Source organism: Lagenorhynchus albirostris, chromosome 8 (genome assembly GCF_949774975.1).
Source record: "Lagenorhynchus albirostris chromosome 8, mLagAlb1.1, whole genome shotgun sequence".
NCBI classification, from domain to species: Eukaryota; Metazoa; Chordata; class Mammalia; order Artiodactyla; family Delphinidae; genus Lagenorhynchus; species Lagenorhynchus albirostris.
In genome coordinates, this window is record NC_083102.1 from 45,331,160 (window position 1) to 45,358,128 (window position 26,969).

At 45.0% G+C, this 26,969-nt stretch overlaps 1 protein-coding gene across 4 annotated transcripts in view; it reads right to left on the reverse strand.

The window, feature by feature from the left end:
* MINDY4 (MINDY lysine 48 deubiquitinase 4) overlaps positions 1 to 26,969 on the reverse strand; it is a 113,239-nt gene that overhangs the window by 81,456 nt on the left and 4,814 nt on the right. For all 4 annotated transcript variants that reach the window (XR_009541958.1, XM_060156892.1, XM_060156891.1 and 1 more), the window contains exons 2-5: positions 25,193 to 25,312; positions 21,775 to 22,010; positions 17,427 to 17,673; positions 11,451 to 11,884 (exon numbers count right to left, since the gene is read on the reverse strand). Coding sequence is in view for 3 of the 4 variants with exons in the window: in XM_060156892.1 (XP_060012875.1) it covers positions 11,451 to 11,884; positions 17,427 to 17,673; positions 21,775 to 22,010; positions 25,193 to 25,312 (1,037 nt within the window). In the remaining variant the exon portion in view is untranslated. The remainder of the gene's footprint in view (positions 1 to 11,450; positions 11,885 to 17,426; positions 17,674 to 21,774; positions 22,011 to 25,192; positions 25,313 to 26,969) is intronic.

Sequence of the window (26,969 nt, forward strand, 5' to 3'; positions counted from 1 at the left end):
AGGGATCACAGTTTGAGAAGAGCTGTTCTTGGCACTTTGACCTAAGACAGAAATCATTCAACAAGTAATAGGCAAAGGGGCTGGAGGTGGCACGATGCAGCACTCAGCCAGCCTCCCAGACAAAACCCTGCAGCCGGAACAGGAGACCATCAGGCCTCCAGCAACAGACCCTCATGCTCGGGGCTGGGGGCGAATCTGCGTTGCTGAGTCCTGTATCATTTTACTATAGGAGCTCAGAGGAGCCCACCATCTAGGAGGGACTCCCAAGGCACAGGGCCCCGTTTACATGCTCATTCTTTACACAAGATGAACATTAGAGACCAGCTGAATAGACTATGATTCCTGGATCACAGAGAAGGTGGAACTTTGGCCTGGACACGCCCAAGGCCATGTGTACCGTGTGGGATGAGGGGCATGTCAGAGACGGAGGAGCCCCTGAAGAGCAGTCCATCCAACCCTTCCCTTACAGACGGGAGCACAGAGGCCCAGAGAGGGCTGGACATCTGACCAAGGCAGACATTCAACCTGCAAACACAGGAAAAATAAGCGCTCGATTTAAAGGCAAGACAATTGCTTTCACTGTCCTCAGAGAACAGCCGTGAGCAATCCTATTACGTGGGCTCTAGTAATAGTCCTGGTGTGAGAAACCACCTCTTCACAGCTTCAATAAGACCCTGAGGCCAGAAGAGAACTGTCCTGTCACAATAGCATCAACAGGGCCTGAAATGAGAACCACAAGACCGCTGACTGCTCACATCTGTGGATTCCAGACACATGGTCTCTGACTCAGGCCACAGGGAGGCCAGTCAACAAAGAAACACCACTGGCCTGGCAGGGAGGACAATGGACTGTGGCCTGGTGCCCATGATTACACCTGCTTCTCCCGCCACCCTCCTCATTTCAGGGAACGGCAACTCCATCTTCCGGTTGTTCAGCCAAAAACTTTGGAGTCATCCTGTCTCTTCTCGTTCTCTAATGAGGCAAATCTAATCCAGGGTCAAGTCCTGCTGACTCTACCATAGGCAGGCTTCCCCTTCTACCCAAAAGTAGAGTGTTCCTAGGAAAGCTTTCCCAAGCTGAGATGGTGTAACGCGAAGAAGCAATTACCTTAGGACACATCTTGCTAACGGAGGCACAAAATACATCGAGATCAAGCACAGAGGCCTGATTCAAGCCACCATCAGCTCTCCTCCAGACGACTGCAGTCGCCCCCTGCCTGGTCCCCCTGCTGCCAGCCTTGTCTCCTGGAATCTATTCTCAACCTCAGCCCGGCAGCCAGAGGGACCCTGCTGAGCACACGTCGCAGAAGGCCATGCCTCTGCCCGACCTCCAAAGGCTCCTGCATCACCCAGAGGCAAAGCCAGCACCTTCAGCAGCCTCCAGGCCCCTGCTCGCTCTTCCCCTCCCTCTCCACCTCTCCCCCTCATCCACTCAGCCTGAACAAGCACCCTGTTCCCACCACAGGGCCTGTGCACGGCTGCTCTCTTTGCATTTGCTCCCAAGGATCAAAAGCTGGTTCCCTGTCTTCCTTCTGGTCTCCTCTCACATCACCTTCTCAGAAAGGTTTTCCCCAGCTTTCCCTTTGTAGAACAGTAGCCCCAAACCCAGGGCTCCCCATCACACTTCCCTGGATTACTTTTCCTCGTGGCACCCAGGTTTGTTATATATTTACTCACTGGGTTGTTGTCATGGGCTGCCTCTCCCCATCAGAAGTATACACTCCAAGAGGGCAGAGGCTTGGTCCTTCATCCATGTGGAATCCCCAGTGGCTAGAACTGCATCTGGCACATAGTAGGCCATCACGGGTGGCGTGCTGGTAGAAGTTAACAACTGGCTCTCCAGGGAAGGGGGATGCTAATTGGCAGCATTTGCCAATTCCCATGGTGTAAATATTCCTACCATGACCCATTTCAAGCTACCACACTGATGTCAGGAAGACATGGCAACAGTCAGGTCTGTGAGCCAGTACAAGCTGGCTCTGACACACTACGGCACTCATTAAAAACGTGCTAATAAGTTAATTGAATAAATGGATATTTCTGTGAATTGATGGGGGTTTTTTGAGGACAAACTCCATGAGCTCAGGGATTGAAATCAGGCCTCTCCAAAACCAAGGGACGACTGTGTGAGGAATAAGATGTCACATGCTGATGGATGACAACTGTGCTGCAGGCTTATACTGAGTACAGGAAAGACCATACATATTTCGAGAAAAAGCTCTCAACATAGCCAGACAGTGAAAACAGAGCTTATGAAAGGACCGTACGACACCTGCAAGAGCTCAGGTGAGCCATTTCCCCTCTGCTCCCTGGGCCCTGTTCCCCACCTGCCAAATGAAGGGCTTGGATCCCAAGGATCTTTCTAGGCCTGACAAACTATACGCTTAAGAATCGAGACAGATTCTAAAGCAACATCTATTCCACTCCGCTTTCAAAACACCCAGTTTAAAACATCTTTTTAAAAACCCAACGAAATTAAACTTCAATTCCATGGATTCTATCACACTTTCAGCTTGTATTCTGGGAAAACATCCACCTTCCCCAGGGTGAAATCTATCGATGCTCATGAAATTCACAACTGCCCTGAGCTCACTGGATACACCATGACAGCCACATAGCCAGACATCTTCTACAGGCCTAATCCCGCAGCTCCCAGGGACCGTGCAGCCGTGGGTCTTCCTGGTTCCCTTCCCACACATGACCCACATAAAAAAGAGAGAGACATGAAGACAGTCAGACAAGCAGGGGAGAATGGCTGGATAAGGTGAAAACAACAAAATTTCTCCTGGGAGTAGTAGAAAGGGAGAGGGTAAAAGTAAACAGTTTAAAAATCATGAGACCAAAAAGGATTTTAAACACTGCAAGAAAGAAACAGTTGCCCTCTGTGGCAGGCAGAATGACGCCCACCCCTAAAGATGCCCTTGTCTTAAGCCCTGGAACCTGTGAACATGTTGGGTTACATGGAAAGGGAATTCCTGGAGATCAGGTTGCTGGTCAGTGGAGATAAGGTTGCTGGTCAGCTGACCTTGAGATGGGGAGGCTACCCTGGATTATCCAGGTGAACACAATGGAACCACAGGGGTCCTTCAGAGGGGAAGAAGGAGGCGGAAAAGGGAGAAAGGGACAATCAGAGAGATGAGAGCCTGAGAAGGACCCGGCTCACGTTACTGGCTTTGAAGACGGAAAACAGGGGCCACAAGCCAAGGCATGTGGGCAGTCTCTAAAGGCTAGAAAAGACAAGGAAACAGATTCTCCCTTAGAGCCTCCAGAAGGACCACAGCCCTGTCAACATGTTGATTTCAGCCCAACGAGACCCAATTCTGACCTCTACCTTCCAGAAGCTAGACACTGCTGCTGGGCCGCTGCCATGGGTTGAACTCCCAAGGGAGGCCAACAACTCTTCTCAACGTCACGACACTGAGTACACCCATGCTTCCAAAGGAGACCGGGCAAAATGTACGTGGCTGCAGCTTCTGCAGCCCACACACATCTGGAAAACATATGTGGAAGCTAGTTCTTTTTTTTTTTTTTTTTGCGGTACACGGGCCTGTCACCGTTGTGGCTTCTCCCGTTGTGGAGCACAGGCTCCGGAGGCGCAGGCTCAGCGGCCATGGCTCACGGGCCCAGCCGCTCCTCAGCACGTGGGATCCTCCCGGACCGGGGCACCAACCCGTGTCCCCCGCATCGGCAGGCGGACTCTCAACCGCTGCGCCACCAGGGAAGCCCTGAAGCTAGTTCTTATTGTCAAATGCCCGGCATGATGTGTTTTGAACTAACATGCAGAAACTCAACCACAGCAGGGTCCGTGTGGCCATGAGAAGCCCCAAGGATTCACTCTGAGGGACTCAGACAAATGACAGGCCATCAGGCCCCAAGAGAGCATAAGCACCGCAAGTGAGACTGCCCCCAACCAGACTATCAACCTCCACTAAGTGCCGCCTGGGGAGCCACAGGCTTGGCAGACTGGGCTCCGGGGCTGTAAATAAAGAATCACTGCTCCGATGCTCTTAGTCCTGCGCCTGAGGTTTCTAGAGGGCCTAGTCTGGGCCAGGTGTGTAGGTGATAGCAAGATACGCAAAGGTACAGAGGAAGCAGAGTGAGGCAAGGGTTACAGGACCACCCAGGTCAGGGCCAGAGGCCCAGCGGATCTGACTGATTGCGAGAGGAATCCAACAAGGGCAGCCCTGACTAGCCAGTGACAAGGGACAAATGGCCCCAAACTGCCACAACCATGAGAAGGTGACATTTTCTAAGCATCTTCTAAGATCAAAGGACACAAGAAAGAAACAAAAATCAAAGCAAAAAACAGTTCCTTCAGCAACTGAGTCTGATCTAAGGAGTCAGTGTCAGAAGGGCCTGACTGCACGTATACTCACGTTCCCTGACATCTCAGCAGGTCACGTCCTCCACCTGCCCCCTCTCCCAGGACACATGCTCACTCCCCCGCCCCCAGGTGTGACTTCCATGGCCATCCCTAAACCTGATGCTGCAAGGCCCAGCAAAGGCTCCCAGTAGCCACCTTTCCTCCAGCTTCATTAGGGCTGAGTGATGGAGCATGTGCCATGCATGCGAGCCAGCTCTGCTGTCATCTCACTGTCCCTCGTCATGTTTTAAAAGAATTACATACGCACACGACTCTCTCACCTGAAGGGTTCACAGGATCTTATACACACTAGGTCTCAGACCTATGTTTACTGTATTGAATGAAAAAAACAAGTGATGGGCAGACAAGACTGTTGGAGGGGTATTGGGAAGAGCAGGAGGTAGGTAGTTTTAGCAAGTGGGATTACTTTGGCCCTGGTTTCAAACCAAGGGTGCCACATACAGTTGGGTAGTATGTGCACTGCACAAAGCTGCCTAACTGAGGGGATGAGAGACTGCTGAAATCCAACCCATATTCCATGTGCCAAACTGTGAGCCCTTAGGCCTGCATCGACCCAGAATCTTGACAGGTTCCTTTAATTCTCTGTGCCTCAGTTTCCTCATCTAAAATGGAATAATAATTGCTGGGGTGGGAGGATGCTTGTTCTCAACTCCCAGTGTCTCCGGGGCGTTTGGAAGGAGTTCTACTGGTCTACCCTGCAGACCTTTACTCTCTTCCTTTTTATTCACTCCATCCTGAGGGAGGATGTGTGACCTGATTGGTTAATTGGGGAAAGAAAGGAAAGAGGGGCATTAGGCTCAGCTGCACCCTTTCTCCTCTGGGAGTGAGCTGCTCTTCTGGGGGCTGGCCCCTCCCACCACATGGTCCTGGGCCTGAGATGAGGTGGAGAAGTCTGTCCAGCTCTGGGCCCACCAGGCCTCATGAGTTGCTGTGTCTCCTACCTTCCCTTTATCAATCACAGAGATGATATGTATTTTACCCCAATCCAGTTGATATCCTTTGTTTCCCTTGGCAATTTGTTCAGAACTCAGGAGGAGAAGAATACTATTTAATGAGAACCTCCCCCGCCCTGAGAAGAAAACCAATAATATCCACCTGAATGGATTATCGTAAGGAGCAAACGAGATAATACACACGTGTGCTTAGCAAGGTGCTCAGCATAGAGGGAACAAGTAGTGGATAAACAACAAAGCTCCCAAAACACTTACTGACATAAAGATCAACACTATTATCACATGTTAAGCACTCCTGGTCATACTTCGCCTGGTCCTGAGGGAGGGGGCTGTGGCAGCACATTTACCTGCTACCTTGCTCCTCCTCTAAGACAAAGTCCATACCATCTTTCAAGGGCCTAAGAACTGGCCTAAGGCCACAGTGGTTATAAAGAGCAGAGGTGGTTTGCCAGTCCAGGTCATCAGACTCCAGAGCCCATTTCAGGTTATGATAGGTGCTGTGATAACAATAAAATAGGCTAGAGGTGGGTGGAGGTGAAGTTAGTCAAAGAAAACCACTATGAGTATAAAACACCTGATTGACAAGAAAGAGACACTCATGAGATGGTTTGAGAGCAAGGCCTTTACAAAGGCCTTGGGACTTACAAAGGCAAAGGGACAAACCAGTTATCCCTCTTGTAGAAATAAGTTAGACATGTTGGGTGAACAGGCAAAAGGGCCTACATAAAGAATAAAGATCTGTAAATAGCTATGTCAATCCTGAAAGAAAGGCGAAGTAGGGAACTGACCCTACCAAGATACCAGGTTATAACTATAAAGCCATAGTAATAAAAGCTATGGTCATGACCAATGAAACACAAGAGAGAGCTAGTATATTTTGTGCCTGGCTGCAACCTTAAAATATTGTTAGATGGTCATGATTCTTTTAAAATATATATATTAAATATTTGTTTAGGGCTTCCCTGGTGGCACAGTGGTTGAGAGTCCGCCTGCCGATGCAGAGGACACGGGTTCGTGCCCCGGTCCGGGAAGATCCCACATGCCACGGAGCGGCTGGGCCCGTGAGCCATGGCCGCTGAGCCTGCGCATCCGGAGCCTGTGCTCCGCAACGGAAGAGGCCACAACAGTGAGAGGCCTGCGTACCGAAAAACAAACAAACAACAACAACAACAACAACAAAAATATATATATATATTTGTTTAATGTAAAGCCAGTCCCACCATTTCTAGTTTAAAAACTAATAAGTAGATAAGGCTGTTCTCTAGAGTGTCTCTGTGGATACCCTAAAAGGCACCAGGATGGCTTATGATTTCTGATGATTTCCTGTATAAGGTCTCTGCAATTTTGCAGCAATCGTAGTTAGAAAAAGGAATGGGGAAGAAGTTCTGAATATACAGCACTGTTACTGCACTGGCTGGACAATCTATACAGGAAATTAGAAAAGAATCAAGACATGGGGTAAAGAACAAATTGTAGAGTAGGTGGTGCTAGGAAAACTGTCTTACTATATGGAGAAAAATAAAAGTGAGTCTTTCAACCTAACAAATACAAAAGATTAAATACCCAAATGTGAAAGCTAAAATTACAAAATTAATAGAAAAAATACAGGAGAATACCATGGAAACCTAAAGGAAAGAAAGGACTTAATAAAGAAAAAATGCAAAAATGCAAATCATATGTCAAACAAGAGATGGATTAATTATGCCAAAATTAAGAATTTCTGTCCAACAAAGGAAAAGATATTTTACAAAGTCTAAAACTAACAAAAGATTAATATCTACCAAAAGAAAATTAAATCCTCTTTGGAGGAAGGTAATGTTAACCAGAGCCTCTACAATTATTCACATGCAATGTCTGGAATTGAATCAAAATTATCAGAAATGCAAAGAAACAGGACAAAATTATCAAAACCCAAAAGAAAAAGACAATATCAATAGACCTATAGGTGATCCAGATATGGACGTTACCAGACAGCAACTTTAAAATGACTATGAATAATGTGCTCAAGAAAATAAAAGATGAAGAATCTCACAAAGACTGATATCTACTTTTTACAAAGGAACAGAAATTATAAAACTGAAAAATAACTGAAAGTAATATATTATTATATATATTTAATAGCATGGCAAAAGAGAAAAAACATGAACCAGAAGATAGATTAAAGTACAGAGAGAGAAAAAGATGGAAAACATAGGAAAGAATATTTTTTTAAACCCTATAGAACAGTGAAAATATGTAGTAATATATGTATAACTGGAGTACCAGGAGAGAAAAGAAAGGATGGGATAAAAGCAATATTTGAAAAGACAATAGACAATAATTTTCAAAACTGATGAAAGGTATCAACCCCAAACTGAGGAAGCTCTACATATACTAATGGAAATGTCAAAGAAAACCATGTCTAGGCACATCATAGTAACACTGTGATGAAAATTAAAGAATGAAAAGAAGCAAAAAAATTAAAGAATGAGAAGAAGCAAAAAAAAAAAAAATTAAAAAGCAGTCAGAGGTTAAAAAAAAGACACATTACCTTCAAAAGAGTAGTAATAAAAAATGTCAACTTATTTATCAATAGAGATAATGAAAGACTAAGGTAAGATAATAGAATTAAATACTTAAAGTGCTGAAAAGAAAATATGCTACCAATCTAGAATTCTATACCCACTGAAAATAAAGGCAAAATAAAGACATTACCAAACAAAAACTGAAAAAAAAAATTTATTGTAATATACCTGCTAAAGAAATACTAAAGAAAGTTCTTCAAGCAAAAGGAAAATGTAAATGCAATAATTATTTCAACTAAAACAAAAAATTATCAGACTGGATTTTTAAAAATCCACATATATGCTGGTTATGAGAGATAAGCTTTAAATATATACTAGACCATAAAGAAATCTCAACAAATATCAAAGGATTGAAATCATACAGAATATATTATGACTAAAGTGGAAATAAGCTAGAAATCAAAAACAAACAGATAACCCGAAAAATAGCCCAAATGCTGTGAATTAGTCAATACATGTCTAAATAGCCCACAGGTCAAAAGAATAAATCACAATGGGAATTAGAAAACATTTAAGCTAAATTATATGATTATATAATTTATTAACTTCTGGGATACAAAGCATTACTTAGAGGGAAATTTGTAGCCTTAAAAGATATTACAAAAGAAGAAAGCTGAGGTGGGTAGAAGGTGGGAGAAATGGGTAAACTGGTTTTGTTTTGTTTTGCTTTATTTTAATTTAAATAAATTATAATTATTTTTTAAAAGGGTGAAGGATCCTGGTAAACCGCACAGACTTTTGGTTGGCACCTTTAAATGTAAAGCTACAGAATGGATGAAAATAAAAAGATGGAAAAAAAGATATACCATGAAAACACTAATCAAAGGAAAGCTGACGTAGCTATACCTAAATAGACACTAAGGCAATAAGAATTATTAGAGATGAAGAGAGATCTCATAATGATAGAAAAGTCTATCTGACAGGAAGCTATAAGAATTCTATGTGTATATGCATCAAATAACATAGTCACAAAATGTATAAGCAAAGTAGGCCCAGCTTATCTATGGTCACAAAGGGAGTTAATACACTGTATCTGTTTAGCTTGCCTTGCACTACCAGTGCCTAAGTGCCTGGCACATATTAGGCGCACAGTAAATGACTTAAAAAGCCAGTATTACAAACCAGGATGCCTAATACTTCTTATACCCACCCCTGCAGAAATTCTCCAAGCAAATTACTAGTGTTTAAAACATACACATCACACACAAACAAAAACGCAATTACCTAACTAGTACAGGATGGTGCTTACAGGCATGACGGGCTTTGGACTCAGAAACACCTAGGTTCATATCCCAGCTCCTTCACTTCCTGGCTAGGCAACCTTGGGAGTGATAACCTCTATGAGTCTGTATTCCCTCATCTGTAAATTGAGGAATAATAATACCTCCTTGCAGGTTTTTCCAAGTATGAAATAGAATAATATATGAAAAGTGCCTAGTATAGTATCAGGAACTAAGTAAACTCTCAATTAATGGTAGTACTCAATATTAATAATTATATGTAAGAAATATTGAAAATAATCCTGAAATAGCAGTCATGAAGCCCCTAAAAATTAGAATCAGAAATGCCCAAAGGGCTTCGCTGGTGGTGCAGTGGTTGAGATTCCGCCTGCCGATGCAGGGGACATGGGTTCGTGCCCCGGTCTGGGAAGATTCCACATGCCGCGGAGCGGCTGGGCCCATGAGCCATGGCTGCTGAGCCTGCGCGTCCGGAGCCGGTGTTCCGCAACGGGAGAGGCCACAACAGCGAGAGGCCCACGTACCGCAAAAAAAAAAAAAAAAGAAAGAAATGCCCAAAGAAGAAGAGGAGGAAGGAGAAGAAGAAGAAGGAGGAGGAGGAGGTGGCTGAGAATCAATAATTTAAGACAAAATAGAAATAAATAATAAAATAAAATAGAAAATAATAGCAAATTAAACTCAAAGAAAGCAGAATGAAAGAAAGAATACAAGTAAGAGTGGGAATCAATTAATTAGAAAACAAACCTACAAAGCCAAAAGTTAGCTCCTTGAAAAAAGCATATAATTCATAGAACACAAATTACCAGTATCAGGAATGGAACCAGAGACATCCCTGCAGATCTTACACACTTTAAAGGGACAATAAGAGGATATACATAATTCACAAGGACACATGTACCCCAATGTCCATTGCAGCACTATTTACAACAGCCAGGACATGGAAACAACCTAAATGCCCAGACAGATGAATGGATAAAGAAGATGTGGTACATATAAACAATGGAATATTACTCAGCCATAAAAAGGAATGAAATTGGGTCATTTGTAGAGATGTGGATGGACCTAGAGTCTGTCATACAGACTGAAGTAAGCCAGAAAGAGAAAAACAAATATCATATATTAACACATATATGTGGCATCTAGAAAAATGGTACAGATGAACCTATTTGCAGGGCAGGAATAGAGACGTAGACATAGAGAACGGACATTTGGACACAGGGTGGGAAGGAGAGGGTGGGACGAATTAGGAGATTAGGGTTGACATATATACACTACCATGCGTAAAATAGATAGCTAGTGGGAACCTGCTATATAGCACAGGGAGCTCAGCTCGGTGCTCTGTGACAACATGGATGGGTGGGATGGGGGGGGAGTGTAAGGGAGGTCCAAGAGGGAGGGGAGATAGGTATACGTATAGCTGATTCACTTCATTGTATAGCAGAAACTAACACATTGTAAAGAAATTTTTTTATTCCAATAAAAAAAAATTGTGTATAATTACACAATTTTATATCAGTAAAGTTAAAATATAAATTAAGTGGTTAAATTCCTTGGAAAAATACAACTTGCCAAAACTGACACAAGAAGAAATAGAAAATTTCAATTAAAAAAATTTTTTAATTGAATCCACAATTTAAAACCTTTTAACTCAATGCTTAGAAGCCTTCTCCAGAAAATTCTCCCAAATATTTAAGGAAGAAATAACACCAATCTCACACTAACTCTTCAAGACCATAAAGAAACAGAGGGACCACTTCTAGCATATCCTGGACACCAAAATCTCACAAGGCTGCTGTTACAAGAAAGGAAATTTGCCAGCCAACCTCCCTCATGAATTTATATACAAAACCCTACACAAAATATTAGTAAGTCAAATCAAACAATATATACAAAGATAATGCGTCAGAGCCAAGGGTGGTTCATTCCAGAAATGTAAGGTTGGTTTAACATTCAAAAACCAATCAGTGTAGGGATCACCAAGGTCTATTGTGAAAGAATAAAAGCCAAGGGCTTAGGATAGGGTTAAAAATAATTGCCCCAGAGGAGCCTTGTGGGAACTGATTCACCACCATACCTCTGGCTTCGACGCATCTCTTGTACCATATCAGGCTGACCCTTGAGAAGAATTAAGAAGGGCCAAAGAACCCCCCCCCTCACCAAAGCCTCCTGGTGTGTGCACTCTGAGCTGCTTTCTCCCTGGTGGAGTGACCATCATCACCTCCCCTACTTCACAGCCTCGCTCAGAGAGCCCAAGGAGCCACTCGGGACTGGACGGTTCTCCGAAAACCATCACCTGGGCACAGCACACTCACCTGAGGGCCGGGGGCTGGCTCCCCTGCCGTTTGAACACTCTTTCCAGCCTCTCCTGGGTCGTCGGGGCATTCCCACTGGATAAGGAGAAATTCAAGGCGGTCCTGTCGGCCTCTAGGCCACTGTCCACAGCTGGGCTGTCCTCTGAAAGGTCTCTCCACCGGCCGCTCCCGCTCTGGGGAAGCCCTTTGCCTGGCAGGGGAGGAGGGCTGCTGGGCGAGGCTCTCCACTTTTCCAAGGTCAGGGGGCTGAGCAGGCCCAGGGTGCTCCTGGGGGTGGAGGAGGTGCTGGAAGCCGGGCCCTCCTGCGGGACAGGCAGGGGACAGGCTGGGGTGTGAGCAGACAGCTCGGGCGCTTGTAGGCTCCCCTCCTCGTGGGGTTGGGTCGTGCTGCTCAAGGCCGGGGACTGCCTCAGCGAGCGTCTGCGGAGGGAATCCTGAAAAGAGCAAGGACAAAAGCAGCGGTGAGGATCCCCTTGGAGGGAGGGGAGAAAATATCCCACGTCAAGCATTTACCCATGATCTTCCCTCCCCCAGGAAAGTCTTTCCCATCCTCAACTCCTTCTCCTAAAATCCTACCCACCCTTTGAGGAGACACGCAGGGGCTACCACTTCTGTAACGCTTTCACAGAACCCCACCCACATAAATGCCAGGAGCATGCCTTGGTCCCCCCCTCATACCCCTTACACAGAGCTCCAGGGTCAGACCTGTGTTCCCGTGTCACCCCCGTGTTCCCGTGTCACCCCCTGCCAGCCGTGTGCTCTGTGACAGGTCATTGAACTTCTTTGTCCCTCACTGCCCCACTTGCAATATAACCTGTCCACAACCTGCTATCAATAATTCCTAAATCCCAAAACCCCTAAAAAATGACCATTTCTTTTGGAATCCCATGGCAAATTCTTTTTCATTCTTATGAGGTAGGTTGCTTGCATTCTTGGTTTTTTTTGTTGTTTTTTTGGGGGGGTTTTTTGGCCATGTGGCTTGCGGGACCTTAGTTCCCAGACCAGGGATTGAACCTGGGCCCTCGGCAGTGAAAGCACAGAGTCCTAACCATTGGACCGCCAGGGAATTCCATCGCGGTCCCTTTTTAAGTGTGAATACTCATATGTTTTGCTGCAGAAATGTTTTATTTATGGGGTGCTACTCCAAACCCTACTGCAGGCGTTCTGTGGTATGTGGTTTATGCATTGTATTTCCCTTCTGAAGTTTAAAAACAAAATCTACATTCCGAAACACATTTGCTCAAAGGTTTTGGATGAGGGATTGGGGACCTACAGTGCCGATCTCCCACAAGACCATGGTGAGGACCAAAGGAGAGACCCAGACCCACGTAAGGCACCATCACAGAGCCAAACCCTGCACAGCAGCCAGCAAATATTCCTTACTGCTATGCATCTTTGCCCCCGTCCCCACTTACATATGGCCTTAACCCTTCCTGCCAGTAGACCAGGTGATGGAGGCCATTCTTCCTTCAACTCTGGTGTCCCCAGAGCTCCCAGCCCAGTGACCTATACAGAGTAAGCAATGCTTACTTTTTGAAATGAAGGAATTTCAGAGGCGTCAACAGAAATGTCCTCTCTCGCTATCAATCATTAACCAATGAAATGAGAACTCACGGTGTTACCAATCTGAGGTAGAGGAGTAGGGGTAGGGGACAAAAAGACACCTGCTGGGCTCTTCCTGGGTTTAAAATTCTGGACCTCTCAGCATTTCCAGAAATAATCCTGGGCCAAATGGTAAAGCCTGTGCCGGAAAAAGAACAGCTAATTCTGCCGTATTCCCGCCTGGTGGAAATCACTAGGCGCTATAAACCTCCTCCGAAAGCCACCCAGGGCATCCCTTGCCACAGATCAAGGAAAACATTAGTCAACATTCCCAAGGAGACCCAAACTTCCGGCCAAGGGCAGGGAACCCAGCCTCTTCCTCATTCTTCAGAAGCGCAGAGCTGATCCATATGCCATACCTAATGATGCACTACCTGGCAACCTTGCTCTTTTCTCTTGAGCAACCAATAAGCATGGCCAAGGTACTCAAAGGCCCACAGAACACCTTCCAGAATACCTGGGGAAATTCTACCTCTGTGTCCTTCACGGGATTCAGATACTCCAGGGGAAAAGAACACCTCCAAGAACAATCACTTCTCCTTTGGGGAGAAGTTTGCAGCAATCTCTCAGCAGTAAAGCAGGTAGGTACAAGCCATCTTCCTTACACCTCAGTTATGAAGGGGTCTGAACCGCACAGACTTGATGATTAGAAAGTCATGATAGGACAGGACCCTAGTGTTCATCTGGTCCACCAGTTCCCAAAGTGCAGTCCACCGACCTTACAGGTCTAACCCCAAACCCTTTCAGGGAGCTCAAAATTATTTTCATAATAATAATACAACATGATTTGCCTTTTTCACTGTGTCCACATTTGTACTGATGGTGCAAAGCACTGGTGGGAAAAACTGCTGGCTGGCCCTTAGCACGAATCAAGGCAGCAGCACCAATACTCAAGGTATTAACACCACTTGCAATAAAAGTAAATAAGTGAAATGCTAATTTCACTTAAGAATGTCCATGCCGAAGCATAACGAATATTAATTGTGTTCAACCTTGACCCTATGTTATACATCTCTTTAACAGTCTGTGTGACAAAATGGGAGGTATATACAAACATTCTGCGGGATGCAGAGGATGAGGCTGTCACCAGGAGAAGCACTTATACAGCCATCTGAGTTGTGAGCTAAACTTGCTAGTTTTTTCACGGAACAACTGACAGATGAACTATGGTTATTCAGTATTTGAATACTGAGTACTGAGTATCTGGCAGGCATTTTCTTGAAAATAAATTGAGCCTGTCACATCAAGGAACATAAATGATACACCGTTGCCACTGATAAAATACAAGTCATCAGGTAAAAATTAGAATCTGGGGAAACTTGTGTTTGCCATTGTGAACTGGAGGGCTTCTCAAAACTTTCTGATAAGTTGAGTAGTGACATCAACAAATGCAATTTTTTATGTGTTTTTTTTTGTATATTGAAATGTGTCAACGTTCAGAAGATCCATATAACTTAGTAAACCAATAATTTCCACGTGACCCAATGCATCATGTTACTAAACCATGCAGTGGTAAAAGAGTCATTCAAAGTTCAAGACAAACCAGTGGAAACTGATATGTAGAAAAAGTTCATTGGGATGGTTTCAGGTTCCACATTAAGAAACAACTTGTCTAAACCCTCAGAACGGGAGAAAATATTTGCAAACGAATCAACAGACAAAGGATTAATCTCCAAAATATATAAACAGCTCAAGCAGCTCAATGTTAAAAAAACAAACAACCCAATCCAAAAATGGGCAGAAGACCTAAATAGACATTTCTCCAAAGAAGACATAGAGATGGCCAAGAGTCACATGAAAAGCCACTCAACCTCACTAATTATTAGAGAAATGCAAATCAGAACTACAATGAGGTATCACCTCACACCAGTTAGCATGGGAATCAGCAGAAAATCTACAAACAACAAATGCTGGAGAGGGTGTGGAGAAAAGGGAGCCCTCTTGCACTGTTGGTGGGAATGTAAATTGATACAGTCACTATGGAGAACAGTATGGAGGTTCCTTAAAAAATGAAAAATAGAATTACCATATGACCCAGCAATCCCACTACTGGGCATATACCCAGAGAAAACCATAATTCAAAAAGACACATGCACCCCAATGTTCACTGCAGCACTATTTACAATAGCCAGGTCATGGAAGCAACCTAAATGCCCATCAACAGACGAATGGCTAAAGAAGATGTGATACATATATACAGTGGAATATTACTCAGCCATAAAAAGGAACGAAATTGGGTCATTTGTAGAGAGGTAGATGGACCTAGAGACTGTCATACAGAGTGAAGGAAGTCAGAAAGAGAAAAACAAATATCGTATGTTAACGCATATATGTGGAACCTAGAAAAATGGTACAGATGAACCGGTTTGCAGGGCAGAAATAGAGACACAGATGTAGAGAACAAACATATGGACACCGAGGGGGGAAAACAGCGGAGGGGTGGGGGTGGGGGTGGGATGAATTGGGAGATTGGGATTGACATATATACACTAATATGTATAAAATAGATAACTAATAAGAACCTGCTGTATAAAAACATTTTTAAAAAAAGAAAAAGAAAACCAGATATCTCAAGTTAAGGAATTTAGTACTTTTTTATATATGAGAAGATGCAAAAGTCAGGGCTCGCTGAAATCATTCCTTTGATGCGCACCTCAGCTCTCTGGGGTCAGCATCCTGTGCTTTCACATCCTGCGTCTCCTCAGGGTGCACTATGCGGGGGACGGTGGTGGCTGCAGTGTCTGATGGTCGGCATCCTACTTCTACCCTGAGTTCCCTCAGGGCTCACCATCAGGCCACTGCAGTGTGATGGCTTGGTGGCTGCCGCATCCTTTGTTTACTGAAATGGCAGGCAACATTTTCTTCCATTGATAAGGTGCGTATTCAAGGAATGGTTTAAATGAACTCAGACTCTGCATCTTCCTGTACAAAGAAAAGTGCTAACTTCATTAACTTGAGATGTCTGTTTTTCTCTTTTTTTTCCTTTCTTTCTTTTTTTTTGGCCATGCCACATGGCATGTGGGATCTTAGTTCCCCAACCACGGATCGAACCCACACCCCCTGCAGTGGAAGCCTGGACTCTTGACCACTGGACCATGAGGGAAGTCCCTGTTTTTCTTTAATTAACAGTAATCTTTTGATGTTCCTACTAGCTAGTTTCTTGCAAAAACTCCTGTATATCCTGGCTCCTCCCTTACCTCTTCAGAGCAGTCCCTCAGCATTATCTGAGAGGCTGTCTTCCAGGCTTAAGTCCTCAACAAGTCCATCAAATAAAACGTAATTCTCAACTTTTAGGTTGTGCATGTTTTTAATCAACAGAACAATGACAGATAACTATACTTGATCTAGACCCAAAGCAGGTTGTTTCTGAGCGAACAGCCAGCCTTGTGAACTGGATTAAAAAAAAAGAAACAACTTGTCTAGGTTCGGTGTAATATTAAAAGATACCCCTAGTTTTCTGAAAAGACTATTAAAATACTTTTCCCTTTCCCAACTGCATGACCATCACTGAGCCATGAAATTCCAGATCTCGAAGGGATCTTAGACACCTGGTCTAACAGACGAGACTATGGCCAAGAGGAAAAAAGACCTTGTCCGAAAATCTCACAGGACGTGGGCTGAGGCGGGGAGAAGGTCCACTGCTTGCTGCCCTGATTCCAGATGAACTGGGAGAGCAGTGCTGCCATCTGCAGCCACACCCACACGTGAGGGTGGAGGTGACCAGCGTGGACACAGATGACCTAATTTTGGTTGGCTTAGGCTCCCTGATTTGACTGATACTCTACTTTGAGTTCGGCATTTGACCTTCCTTTGTTTTTCTGTTTCTCTTCTGTTTTACAAACCCCTTTTACGTTCATTCTCTCCTTTGGTTTAGTCTCCCACCTGATGGGACCCTACCACGGCCCCTCCTTAAGGGAGACTATAAAACATCGGTGTTAAGTTTTTAGAATTTTTTTAAAACAAAACAAAACTATAAGGATTGGGATTTCTTTTTCCCTTTTCACTATCATGTGTTAAAAAAATTTTAAAAAAATATGTCCTCTAGACTGGGATGGGTCCCCCCACGCCTGAATGGCAAAGATAAAGCTGGGTAGATGTGTTCTCACCCTGCAAAAGAATCCACCTGGTAACCACCTGGTTGACCAGATAGTTAAACCGAAGGCAGGGGAGGTGATGAGGCCTACCCATGGCCCCAGAGCGCTGACAGTAGAGCCAGGCAGGAAAAAGAGGCCAGTGTTCTTGCCATCTACCATGCAGATCCTCCCTTCTTGAGCTGTCTCGTGGGGTACCCCCAGATAAACCCAGGCAGCCCCTTAAGCCCTGCCCGGTCCTCACTTTCCATGCTCATAATAATAGTAAGAGCACCAAGCCCACCTGTGGGGAGCTGGCGATGGGCCCGGCCATCATGCCTCGGACAATCAGGCCAGACTTCGGCCTGATCTTCTCTCCCATCCTCTTCGTGTCCAAGGAAGGCTCTGACGACTGAAGCTTGTCCGTCTTCTCCCAAGCAGGAGCCACAGGAGGGCTTTCACCTGGGACAGTCTGCAAGGGCTTACTTTTGTGGGAGGCCCTTTTGGATGATGCAAAATTACCAAGTACATCCCCGTTAAGATGGTCGTGTCTGCAAAAAAGGGATATTTCCATTAAAACAGCTTCCCCAAAAGGAATCACTAGCAATGATGATACATTCCACATTCCACAGGTACCCATAGCAAGCCCATTCACAAACATGTGATGATTTCTAACCAGACTGTGCTTTATCAATAAAGGCAAGGGAAAGAAAATACTTCTGTATCAGGGCAAGTCTGGCCGACAAAGTGAGACCTGAAACAAGAAACCAAATCAGAGTCGATGACCGATGATAGGATCCCTTGAATCCTCAGTATGAAGAGCATCCTTGTTTCTCCCAGACCCCAGTGATTAAGGAAAACTGTAGCCCTTCAATACAACAGTTCCTCCCTCCCGTTATGGTATACATAGGGTTCGGTACTATCCACGGTTCCAGGCATCCACTGGGGATCTTGGAATGTATCCCCCATGGCTAAGGGGGGACGATGGTATAGTCATAAGAGGGGTGGAGCCCAGTTACTGCACACCACTGAGGGTGGTGGATAGAGACCTTTGGAAAACCTGGCGTTCCCAGTTAAGGTTTAGTAAAGTTAGGCATGCCAACGGCTTCTTTTCTTGGGTTGCTTGGCGTTGAAGAAAGAGGGTGTGTGTGTGTGTTTGTGTGTGTGTGTGTGTGTTTGTGTGTTTGTGTGTGTGTGTATGTGTGTGTGTGTGTGTGTGTAAGAGAGGGAGAGAGAACAAAAGAGGGTAAGAGACTGAGAGCAAAAGCAAGGAGTGAGGAAGAACAAGAATGAGAAAGAGGGCTTCCCTGGTGGCGCAGTGGTTGAGAGTCCGCCTGCCGATGCAGGGGACACGGGTTCGTGCCCCGGTCCAGGAAGATCCCACATGCCGTGGAGCGGCTGGGCCCGTGAGCCATGGCCGCGGAGCCATGGCCGCGGAGCCTACATGTCCGGAGCCTGCACGTCCGGAGCCTGTGCTCCACAACGGGAGAGGCCACGACAGTGAGAGGCCCACGTACCGCAAAAAAAAAAAGAGAAAGAGACAGAGCAAGAGACCCAGGTAAAGAGGAATCCCACCTGTGGTCACTGAGAGCCCAGCACCCCTCGACACAGGCTGGGCTATGCTCTACTATCAGACTCTGGCATAAAGAGGCGTCAACATCAACTCTGTGCCAAGCTGCTTACCAAGCACTGGGTCATGCATGACAGAAGTGGTCATGTGCACTATGATTGGGACATGCCAAGCAGAGGAAGGATCCGGAACCAACCCTGGGGAAATCTAGAAAGGCTTCCAGAGAAGGCAGAACCTGAGTCTGAAAGAATGAGTAGGCAGGAGGTAACCAGAAGGCCCCAGGCACTAGCACAGAGTCCTATAAAAGCAGGACATGCTCAGGTGAGCTGGCGGTGGCGGGGGGCGGGGGGAGGGGTGCGGTGGGACACCTGCTGATGTGGAAAAGGCTTTGCAAGTTCTCCTAAGAAGTTTGGACTTTATCCTAAAAGTTACAGGGAGCATCTGAAGGCCTTTCAGCAGGGAAGAGCATGGCCAGACTTGTTTTGGGGAAATCTCACTCTATCTTAGGTCAAGGGTGGATTTGAGAAGATGACCAGGGGCCTGGAGATGAGAGAAAGAGACCCTGGGAGATAGCCAGGGGAAGAGGTGAGAGTGTGAATGGAGGCCGCTGTTGCGAGACAGAGAAACGGGGGAAAGAGTCTAGCATCATTAAGGACACAAAGGGATGCAAAAATGATAGACAAGGAGGAGTCAAGGATAACACCCAGGTTTGTAGCTTGGGTAACTGGGTGGAACTCAGAAGCTTCAACCTCTGCATTGCTGGCTTTTTATCGGTTCAAAAGTATTTCATTTCCCAACCAGGCAGTAAGTGTATTTGAAGCAGGAATCATCTTTTTCATACCACCCTCATTTCCTTTCACATCTTAAGCCTTGAGTTAATTTTTTGGTGGTCCCCATCTTTTAGCAGCTTGACACCCGGACCTTAAGCTTTGGCTACCCTCAGGAAAGGAAATGTTTTTCAACAGAGCTGGAAGGAAACACCCTTTCCCAGGAAGTTAGACTCACTATTGGTGATGACATGCAGTGTGTTAAGGTTGTAACTTAACATAACTGCTCTCCAGTGCTGATCGTTTTGTAATGTATAAAATATCGAATCACTATGCTGTGTAACAGGAATTAACATAGTGCCGTAGGTCCCTTATACTTCAAAAACAAACAAACAAACAAAATAGAAAAAGAGCTCAGACTTGTGGTTATAAGAAGCAGGGGGTAGGTGGAGGGGGAACTGGATGAAGGTGGTCAAAGGTGTAAACTTCCACTTATAAGATAAATAAGCACTAGGGATGTAATGTACCACATGATCAATATAATGAACATTGCTGTATGTTATATATGAGAGCTGCTAAGAGAGTAAATCCTGGGGCTTCCCTGGTGGTGCAGTGGTTGAGAGTCCGCCGGCCGATGCAGGGGACACGGGTTCGTGCCCCGGTCTGGGAGGATCCCACGTGCCGTGGAGCGGCTGGGCCCGTGAGCCGTGGCCGCTGGGCCTGCGCGTCCGGAGACTGTGCTCCGCAACGGGGGAGGCCACAACAGTGAGAGGCCCGCGTACCACAAAAAAAAAAAAAAAAAAAAAAAAAAAAAAAAGGGGGAGAGGAAATCCTAAGGGTTCTCATCACAAGGGAAAATATTTTTTTCTTTTTCTTTTCTTTTGTATCTATAAGAGATGATAGATGTTCACTAAACTTACTGTAGTTATCATTTCATGGCATATATAAATCAAATCATTCTGTCCTACAACTTAAACTTATACAGTGCTGTATGTCAATTCTATACCAATAAAACTGAAAGAAAAAAAATAACTGTTTTCCAAATAATAGAGGTACAATCAAGAATGCCAGTTCATTTTCTTCCCGAGTTCCAAAAGGGCTTATTTTCCAGATTTCTCCATCGCTCCAGTGTTTAGTGGCCTTTTAGAATTCTCTACTCCTGTTTTTAAGAAAATGCTAACAAAGGAAGCCCCGAACCTTATGAATCATGGAATTTAAATTAAACATTTTGAATCATAAGTATCCTCCATCACAAAGTGGTCCATTCCCATGGCTTCCAGAGGAAAAGAACAGTGCTCCATGACAGGGATTCTGAAAATGCAGAGGATGGGAGGCTGAGTGATGGCCTCCTGAAGATGTTCACAACCTAGTCCCTGGAACCTGTGAATATGTTACTTTACATGGTAAAAGAAAGGGACTTTGCAGACATGATTACGTTAAGAATCTTGAGATGGGTACATTATCCTAGATTGACTGTGTGGGCCCAATGCAATCACAGGGGTCCTTATTAGAGGGAGACAGGAGGATGAGAGTCAGTAGTAGGAGATGTGACACAGAAGCAGGGGTTGTAGTGATGTGATTTGAAGATGGAGGAAGCAGCCACAAGCCCAGGAATACAGGCAGCCTCTAGAACTTGAAGAATGAAAGGAAACAGGTTCTCCCCTCAAAGCCTCTGGAAAGAACCAGCCCTACTGACACCTTGCCATTAGCCCAGTGAGACCAATTTTGGACTTCTGACCTCAGAGCTGTAAAATAAATAAATTGGTGTTGCTTTAGGACACCATGATGGTTAAATTTTGTATGTCAGCTTGGCTAGGCTATGGTGCCCAGTTGTTTGGTCAAACACTAGTCTAGATGTTGCCGTGAAGATATTTTTTACATTGTGATTAATTAACATATTGCGATTAATATCTACAATCAGTTGACTTTAAGTAAAGGACATCACCCTAGATAATACAGGTGGGCCTCATTCAATCAGTTGAAGATCTTAAGAGCAAAAACAAAGGTTTCCCAAAGAAGTAATTCTGCCTCAAGACTGTAACACAGAAATCCCGCCTGAGCTTCCAACATGCCAGTCTGCTCTACAGATCTCAGGCTCGCCAGCCCTACAACCACATGGACCAATTCCTTAAAATAAATCTCTTTATTTAAATATATATTTATGCACATATATATTTATACATATACACATTTATACCCTATTGGTTCCTTTTGGTTTTGTTTCTCTGGAGAACCCTATTACAGCCACTGAGTTTACAGTAATTTGTTATAGCAGAAATAAGAAACTAATCCACAGTATAAATGAGAAGAGGTACCTGGCTTTGCTTGTTTCTGACAATGATGTTCTCCAACTCGCATCTTCACTTGCAAGGTCATATATATTTACCAGCGTGGTCTCTGAGCATCTCAATGGTAATTTGTTACTTTTCTTTGGTATTGAGAGTGCAGGGATTGGTGTTTCTTGAGTAAAATTGTTACCAGTATTTCCAAAGTGATCCAGAAAATATCTGGTGATGAGTTCAAGGTTTGTTTTTAGAGGATTTCCCTTTGCCTATCATCAGAAGAAAAAAAAATCATTAATTTTATGTACAGCTTTGGGGAAAGGTGGGAAAGACAGCCATCACAATTCTTTGACATAGTTTATCAATTTCTTACTCATCCATACATTCTCTCAGCAAACATTCACTGACTGCTTATTATATGTCAGGTACTGTGTTAGGTAGCAACACAGATGAAGACAAAAATCAGTACCTTAAAAGAGCTAGCATCCAATGCATGAGTCAGGAGAGTCAATGAACAACTGTAACAAAATGTGATATGAACAGAGGAATACCCGAGCAAATTTCCTCTTGTTTTTTCCTCCTGGGAATAACTTTATAAAATATATATCCTTTTATTTAAAAAAAAAAATGAAGTCTTTATGATCGCTAACGCTACAACTTTATAAACATCTGGGACCTGAATGATTTCTTAGTTTATGCACTCTACATTTAACACTGGGCATAAGGAATACAGAGACAACGCTGCAGAAGGTTAGCGCAAGAGCATAGAGATGCAGTCAGGATTGACTCAGTTTACACCCCAATCTTTAAAAAAGATAAAATGAAACTTTTCTTTTTAATAAATTTATTTATTTATTTATTTTTAGCTGCATTGGGTCTTCATTGCTGCGCGCGGACTTTCTCTAGTCGCGGTGAGCGGGGGCTACTCTTTGTTGTGGTGCGCGGGCTTCTCATTGCAGTGGCTTTTCTTGTTGCAGAGCACGGGCTCTAGGCACACGGGCTCAGTAGTTGTGGATCGCAGGCTCTAGAGCACAGACTCAGTAGTTGTGGTGCACGGGCTTACTTGCTCCGCAGCACGTGGAATCTTCCCGGACCAGGGCTCGAACCCGTGTCCCCTGCATTAGCAGGTGGATTCTTAACCACTATGTCACCAGGGAAGTCCAAAATGAAACTCTTTAGTAGTAGGTTTTGGAAATAAGTGGTATCAGTATTTCCCTACCCTGACAGCACTAAATATTATCTTTGGAGGTTTTTTTAAAAGACAGATTCTCAGGCCCCGCTGAGTCTCACTAAGCCAGAATCACCAAGATTAGAACCTTGATTTCTTTTAGAAAGTCTCCTAAGTAATTTGTACAGACACAGTTATCCAAGCAGCAATCCACAGGCTGGCCTCAGGGGCTAGACCATGTGTCAGTCCGCAACCCACCTGCCCAGTAACACCCAGGCCCTTTGGAACTGCGACCAGGCATGGGGCATGTGGTGAGTTTGCAGTCAGAGTGGTAAAGCGCCTGATAAAGAGCCTGGCACAGAGGGAACCGTCGGGTGTATCCAGTCTTTCCCCCTTTCTATTCCCTTGACCTACACAGCAGAACTCTGGGACCAAGACCCACAGGGTTATGATCAAACTCAACAGAATTATCAGGCAGTCAAAATCAGGGGACAGTTTTATTTTTTTTAGAATGGAACCCAAAAAGCTATTTTGCCTAAGTCTAGATGAAACTTACAAGGAAGAGAGTTGCGGGGCGGTGGGGGGGATGTTAAATAATTATTTCAACCTTCTTGTTCTTCTTTCGATACGAGAGATTTAGGGCCCTGACTACCTGAACTGTACTTTGTGGCCCTTCACATCACTTTGCTCATAATAGATACAGCCTTTATATGAATCTAGATACCATTTTTCAAAACCTCAATTTTACACAGGCGTTTTATCTACTGCACACTTAATAGGGAAAAACAAGTTACTGGAATTAACATTAAACTGGCAGGGCTTTCCCAGAATCACTCTAGCTTTGTGCTGAGTGAACGTCAAAATTATAATGCCATAGACAGATGAATGAGTATATTTTCCTGTAAAATATAAGCTCCAATTCATTGTATAACAGCTAATAACTACTGTATAAATCAAATTATCAGGGCACCTATCAAGATCTAATGAAAATATCTTAAGTATCTTAGATAATAGTTACCTTAGGGAGACTACACCACAGTGAAGAAATAAAAGGAACTTGAATGGCAAAGATCCTTCTGGGAAATTAGGTAAAGATGTATTTGTATAAAAATTCCACTGTGCAGCAATGGTTAATTGAATTTTCTGCCTAGCTGTCTCACTCTCTGTGGAAAATCTTTCTAAAATGTACAGTCTACTCTCCTGCCTGCAAAGACAGCTAGAGGAGGATTGCTGAGTATCTGCTGCCTGGGGCAACAGTCTTCTGTCTACAGGGGATGGAGGGCCCCGAGTGTCATCGCAGGACCCAGAGGATGAAGGTCTTTACCGGCCTCTGGTAGGACTTCACCTGGCTGCCACTTGTGATAAATGCTGAACGACACGATCACGAAGTTCTTTCCACCTCTGACACTATGCCCTCCCACAAGGCATCTGCTGGAGAGCCCATTCTTGAATCAAATTATAACGTTCTCTCTTCTTACAGAAAGAGCAATTAATTCAGAATGGTAGCTTCATTCCTTCGTTCCTGTATATTCATTCACTCACTCATTCATTCATAAATACACACTGACTATTTACTAGGTCATCAGTCCCATGTCAAGTATGGGGATACAATGCATCCTGCAGCGTCCAAGGTAGTGCGGAAGGCAGATTGTAATTAAACCACCACACAAATATTCTATTATAAACATAAGAAGCACAACGAAGGAAAAATAAGGGGTACCCTGAAGGCCTGTAACAGAAAGTGGGGGCATCGAGGCTGGGGGATCAGGGAAGCACCCCGAGGTGCCTATTCCATTTGCTACCTCAACTCCAACGCACCCGGGTTAGCTGAACCCAAACCCTGCACCTGCCTGAATTAAACGTCACAGTGACCTTAAGAAAAAGGTGTTACTCAGAACTTCAGAAGGAAAACCATATGCAGGCAGAGAACAGAAATTTTTAGCATAACTGAATGCTATATTTTTAAGTACAGTCTTACTAAAAATAGCCTCATGGCGGGGAGGAGGGAGCACCGGGAATAACTGTTGCAGGCTCGGGTTCAAATTGCGCCCCAGAGCTGCGCACGCGCGGCGCGGTAGGCCAGTTGGGTGCTGCCGACTCAGGCTGGAAACCCCACACACACAGTTGGGATTTGTCCGCGCTCAGCCTGGTCTGTTTCTCCCTGACCGCATGTACGGCAAGCCCCCGGCCACTGGTCTCGGATGACCTGGCAGGGCTCATGAGTGCTTTTGACGTCGCCACATTCCGTTCCAGAACTCCGTACCACACGTCGAAAGCACGTACCCTGTTCTCCTTGTAGAGAACTTCAAGATGCAAAACCTTCCGGAGATGGCTTCTGCTGCTTATGCTGAGATCAGAGCGTGGGCGTTCCTGGTCCATGGTCACACACGTCTTCTTTAAGCCCTGAGGGAAGAACTCTGAGTCACTCTTTACCATTTTAAATCAAAACCTTCCGAGCTCTGACGCAGAGGATAAACAAGACTGTTAATGCTCTTTTCGATCATCTTCTCCTGCCTTCCTCTCAGGATACTGGGAGGACCAAAAACTGACTTAAGCATTTATTTTGATATAAACTTTACACTTGATATCATCTTCACAATTATTATTCCGAATCTTACAGCCACCCTGCGGGCTGGGCTCAGGCTGAAGTTGTCAACGCGTTTTATACAAAAGGAAAGTGAAATCCGGGTAGCAACTGTCTGGCCCGAGGCTGGCTCTGGAGCCCTGGGTTTGGCCTAGATTGGGGGCCACAGGATATGAAGCATTAAAAATAAACAAAAGGAAAAGCATAAACAAAAGGCCAGTATTCATTTCCTTCTTCTTTCAGATGGGGCACCAGGGTCGATTTGTCCAACATAACACAGTGGACTCACAGAGCGGGAGTTCTGACCATCCCAGGCTGCGAGGCGGTGATGCGAGGACCCAGACTCACAGGAAGCACGTGGTAAGCGTCTGCAGTGCCCCAGCGCAGCCGCTTTCCATCATCCGGCCCTGAACTCCCAGAAGGCCGGCCTTGGGAAGCACAAATCCCCCTAAGAGCCTGGCTTCTTCATTTGAAAACGACAGCAGCTGTGGCCTGCCCACCTCCCCAGAACGCAGTGATAACCAAATGGCGGAAGATGAGGAGATGCCTCACACACAGCTCAGCCTGGCATTAAGGGAGCCCTTGCTTCTGATGGATCCAGACCCCAGTGCTAGCCAGGCCTCAGTGGCTCCCCTAGGCTTTGTATTCAGAATTTTACAGAGGCTCTCAGTGCTGGGAAGACAAGACAAAGCCTGCTACCTGCCATGAAGTGGGACAAGAAGAATTTGTGAAACAAGACGTACGAACACAACCTTGTGAAACAAGACGTACGAACACAACCTTGAACCAAAAGGAATGAAAAGAAGTCTTGGGGGGGCGGGGAACAGAAAGAAATGTTGGGGGAAAGGTGGGGACATGCCTGGGTCCATTAAGGAGAGTCAGCCGGAAGGAGAGGTGGGACTCAAGAGGCACCTGCATTTCATGGGGGCTTAACCATGGCCTTCCCAGCCAAGTGAAGTGGAAACCTGTATAACAAGGGTCCCTCTCTTCTGGGTAACTCTTGATGTTTGTCAGCAGTTCAGATCAGCAAGTCTTGGCACACTTAACAAATTCCCTGGGGTTGTGGTGCAAACTGGCATTTGAAAATCACTGGAGCAGTGGACAAGGATGCCCTCAGAAATCAGCCAGTCATCGGTCCCATCATTCATTCAACAAACACTTGTCGTGCACCTACTCTGTGCCAGGCTCTGTTCTAGATGCAGGAGATATAGATGGATTATGACCAAGTCCTGCCCTCATGGAAGTGACATTCTGTTAGGGAAGCAAACCACAAACAAAGGGGTAAATGTACGGTACACCAGCTGCTAATATGCTCTATTATGAAGACAGAGAAAACAGAGAGAGGGGAGACAGTATTTTAGAGAGCCAGCTATTTATTGAGCATCATCCATGTGCCCACTCCTGTCTTCAAGTTTCCCCATCTGTGAAATGAAAGGAACAGACCATTAGTCCACTCGTTCATCTGCTAGAGGCAGA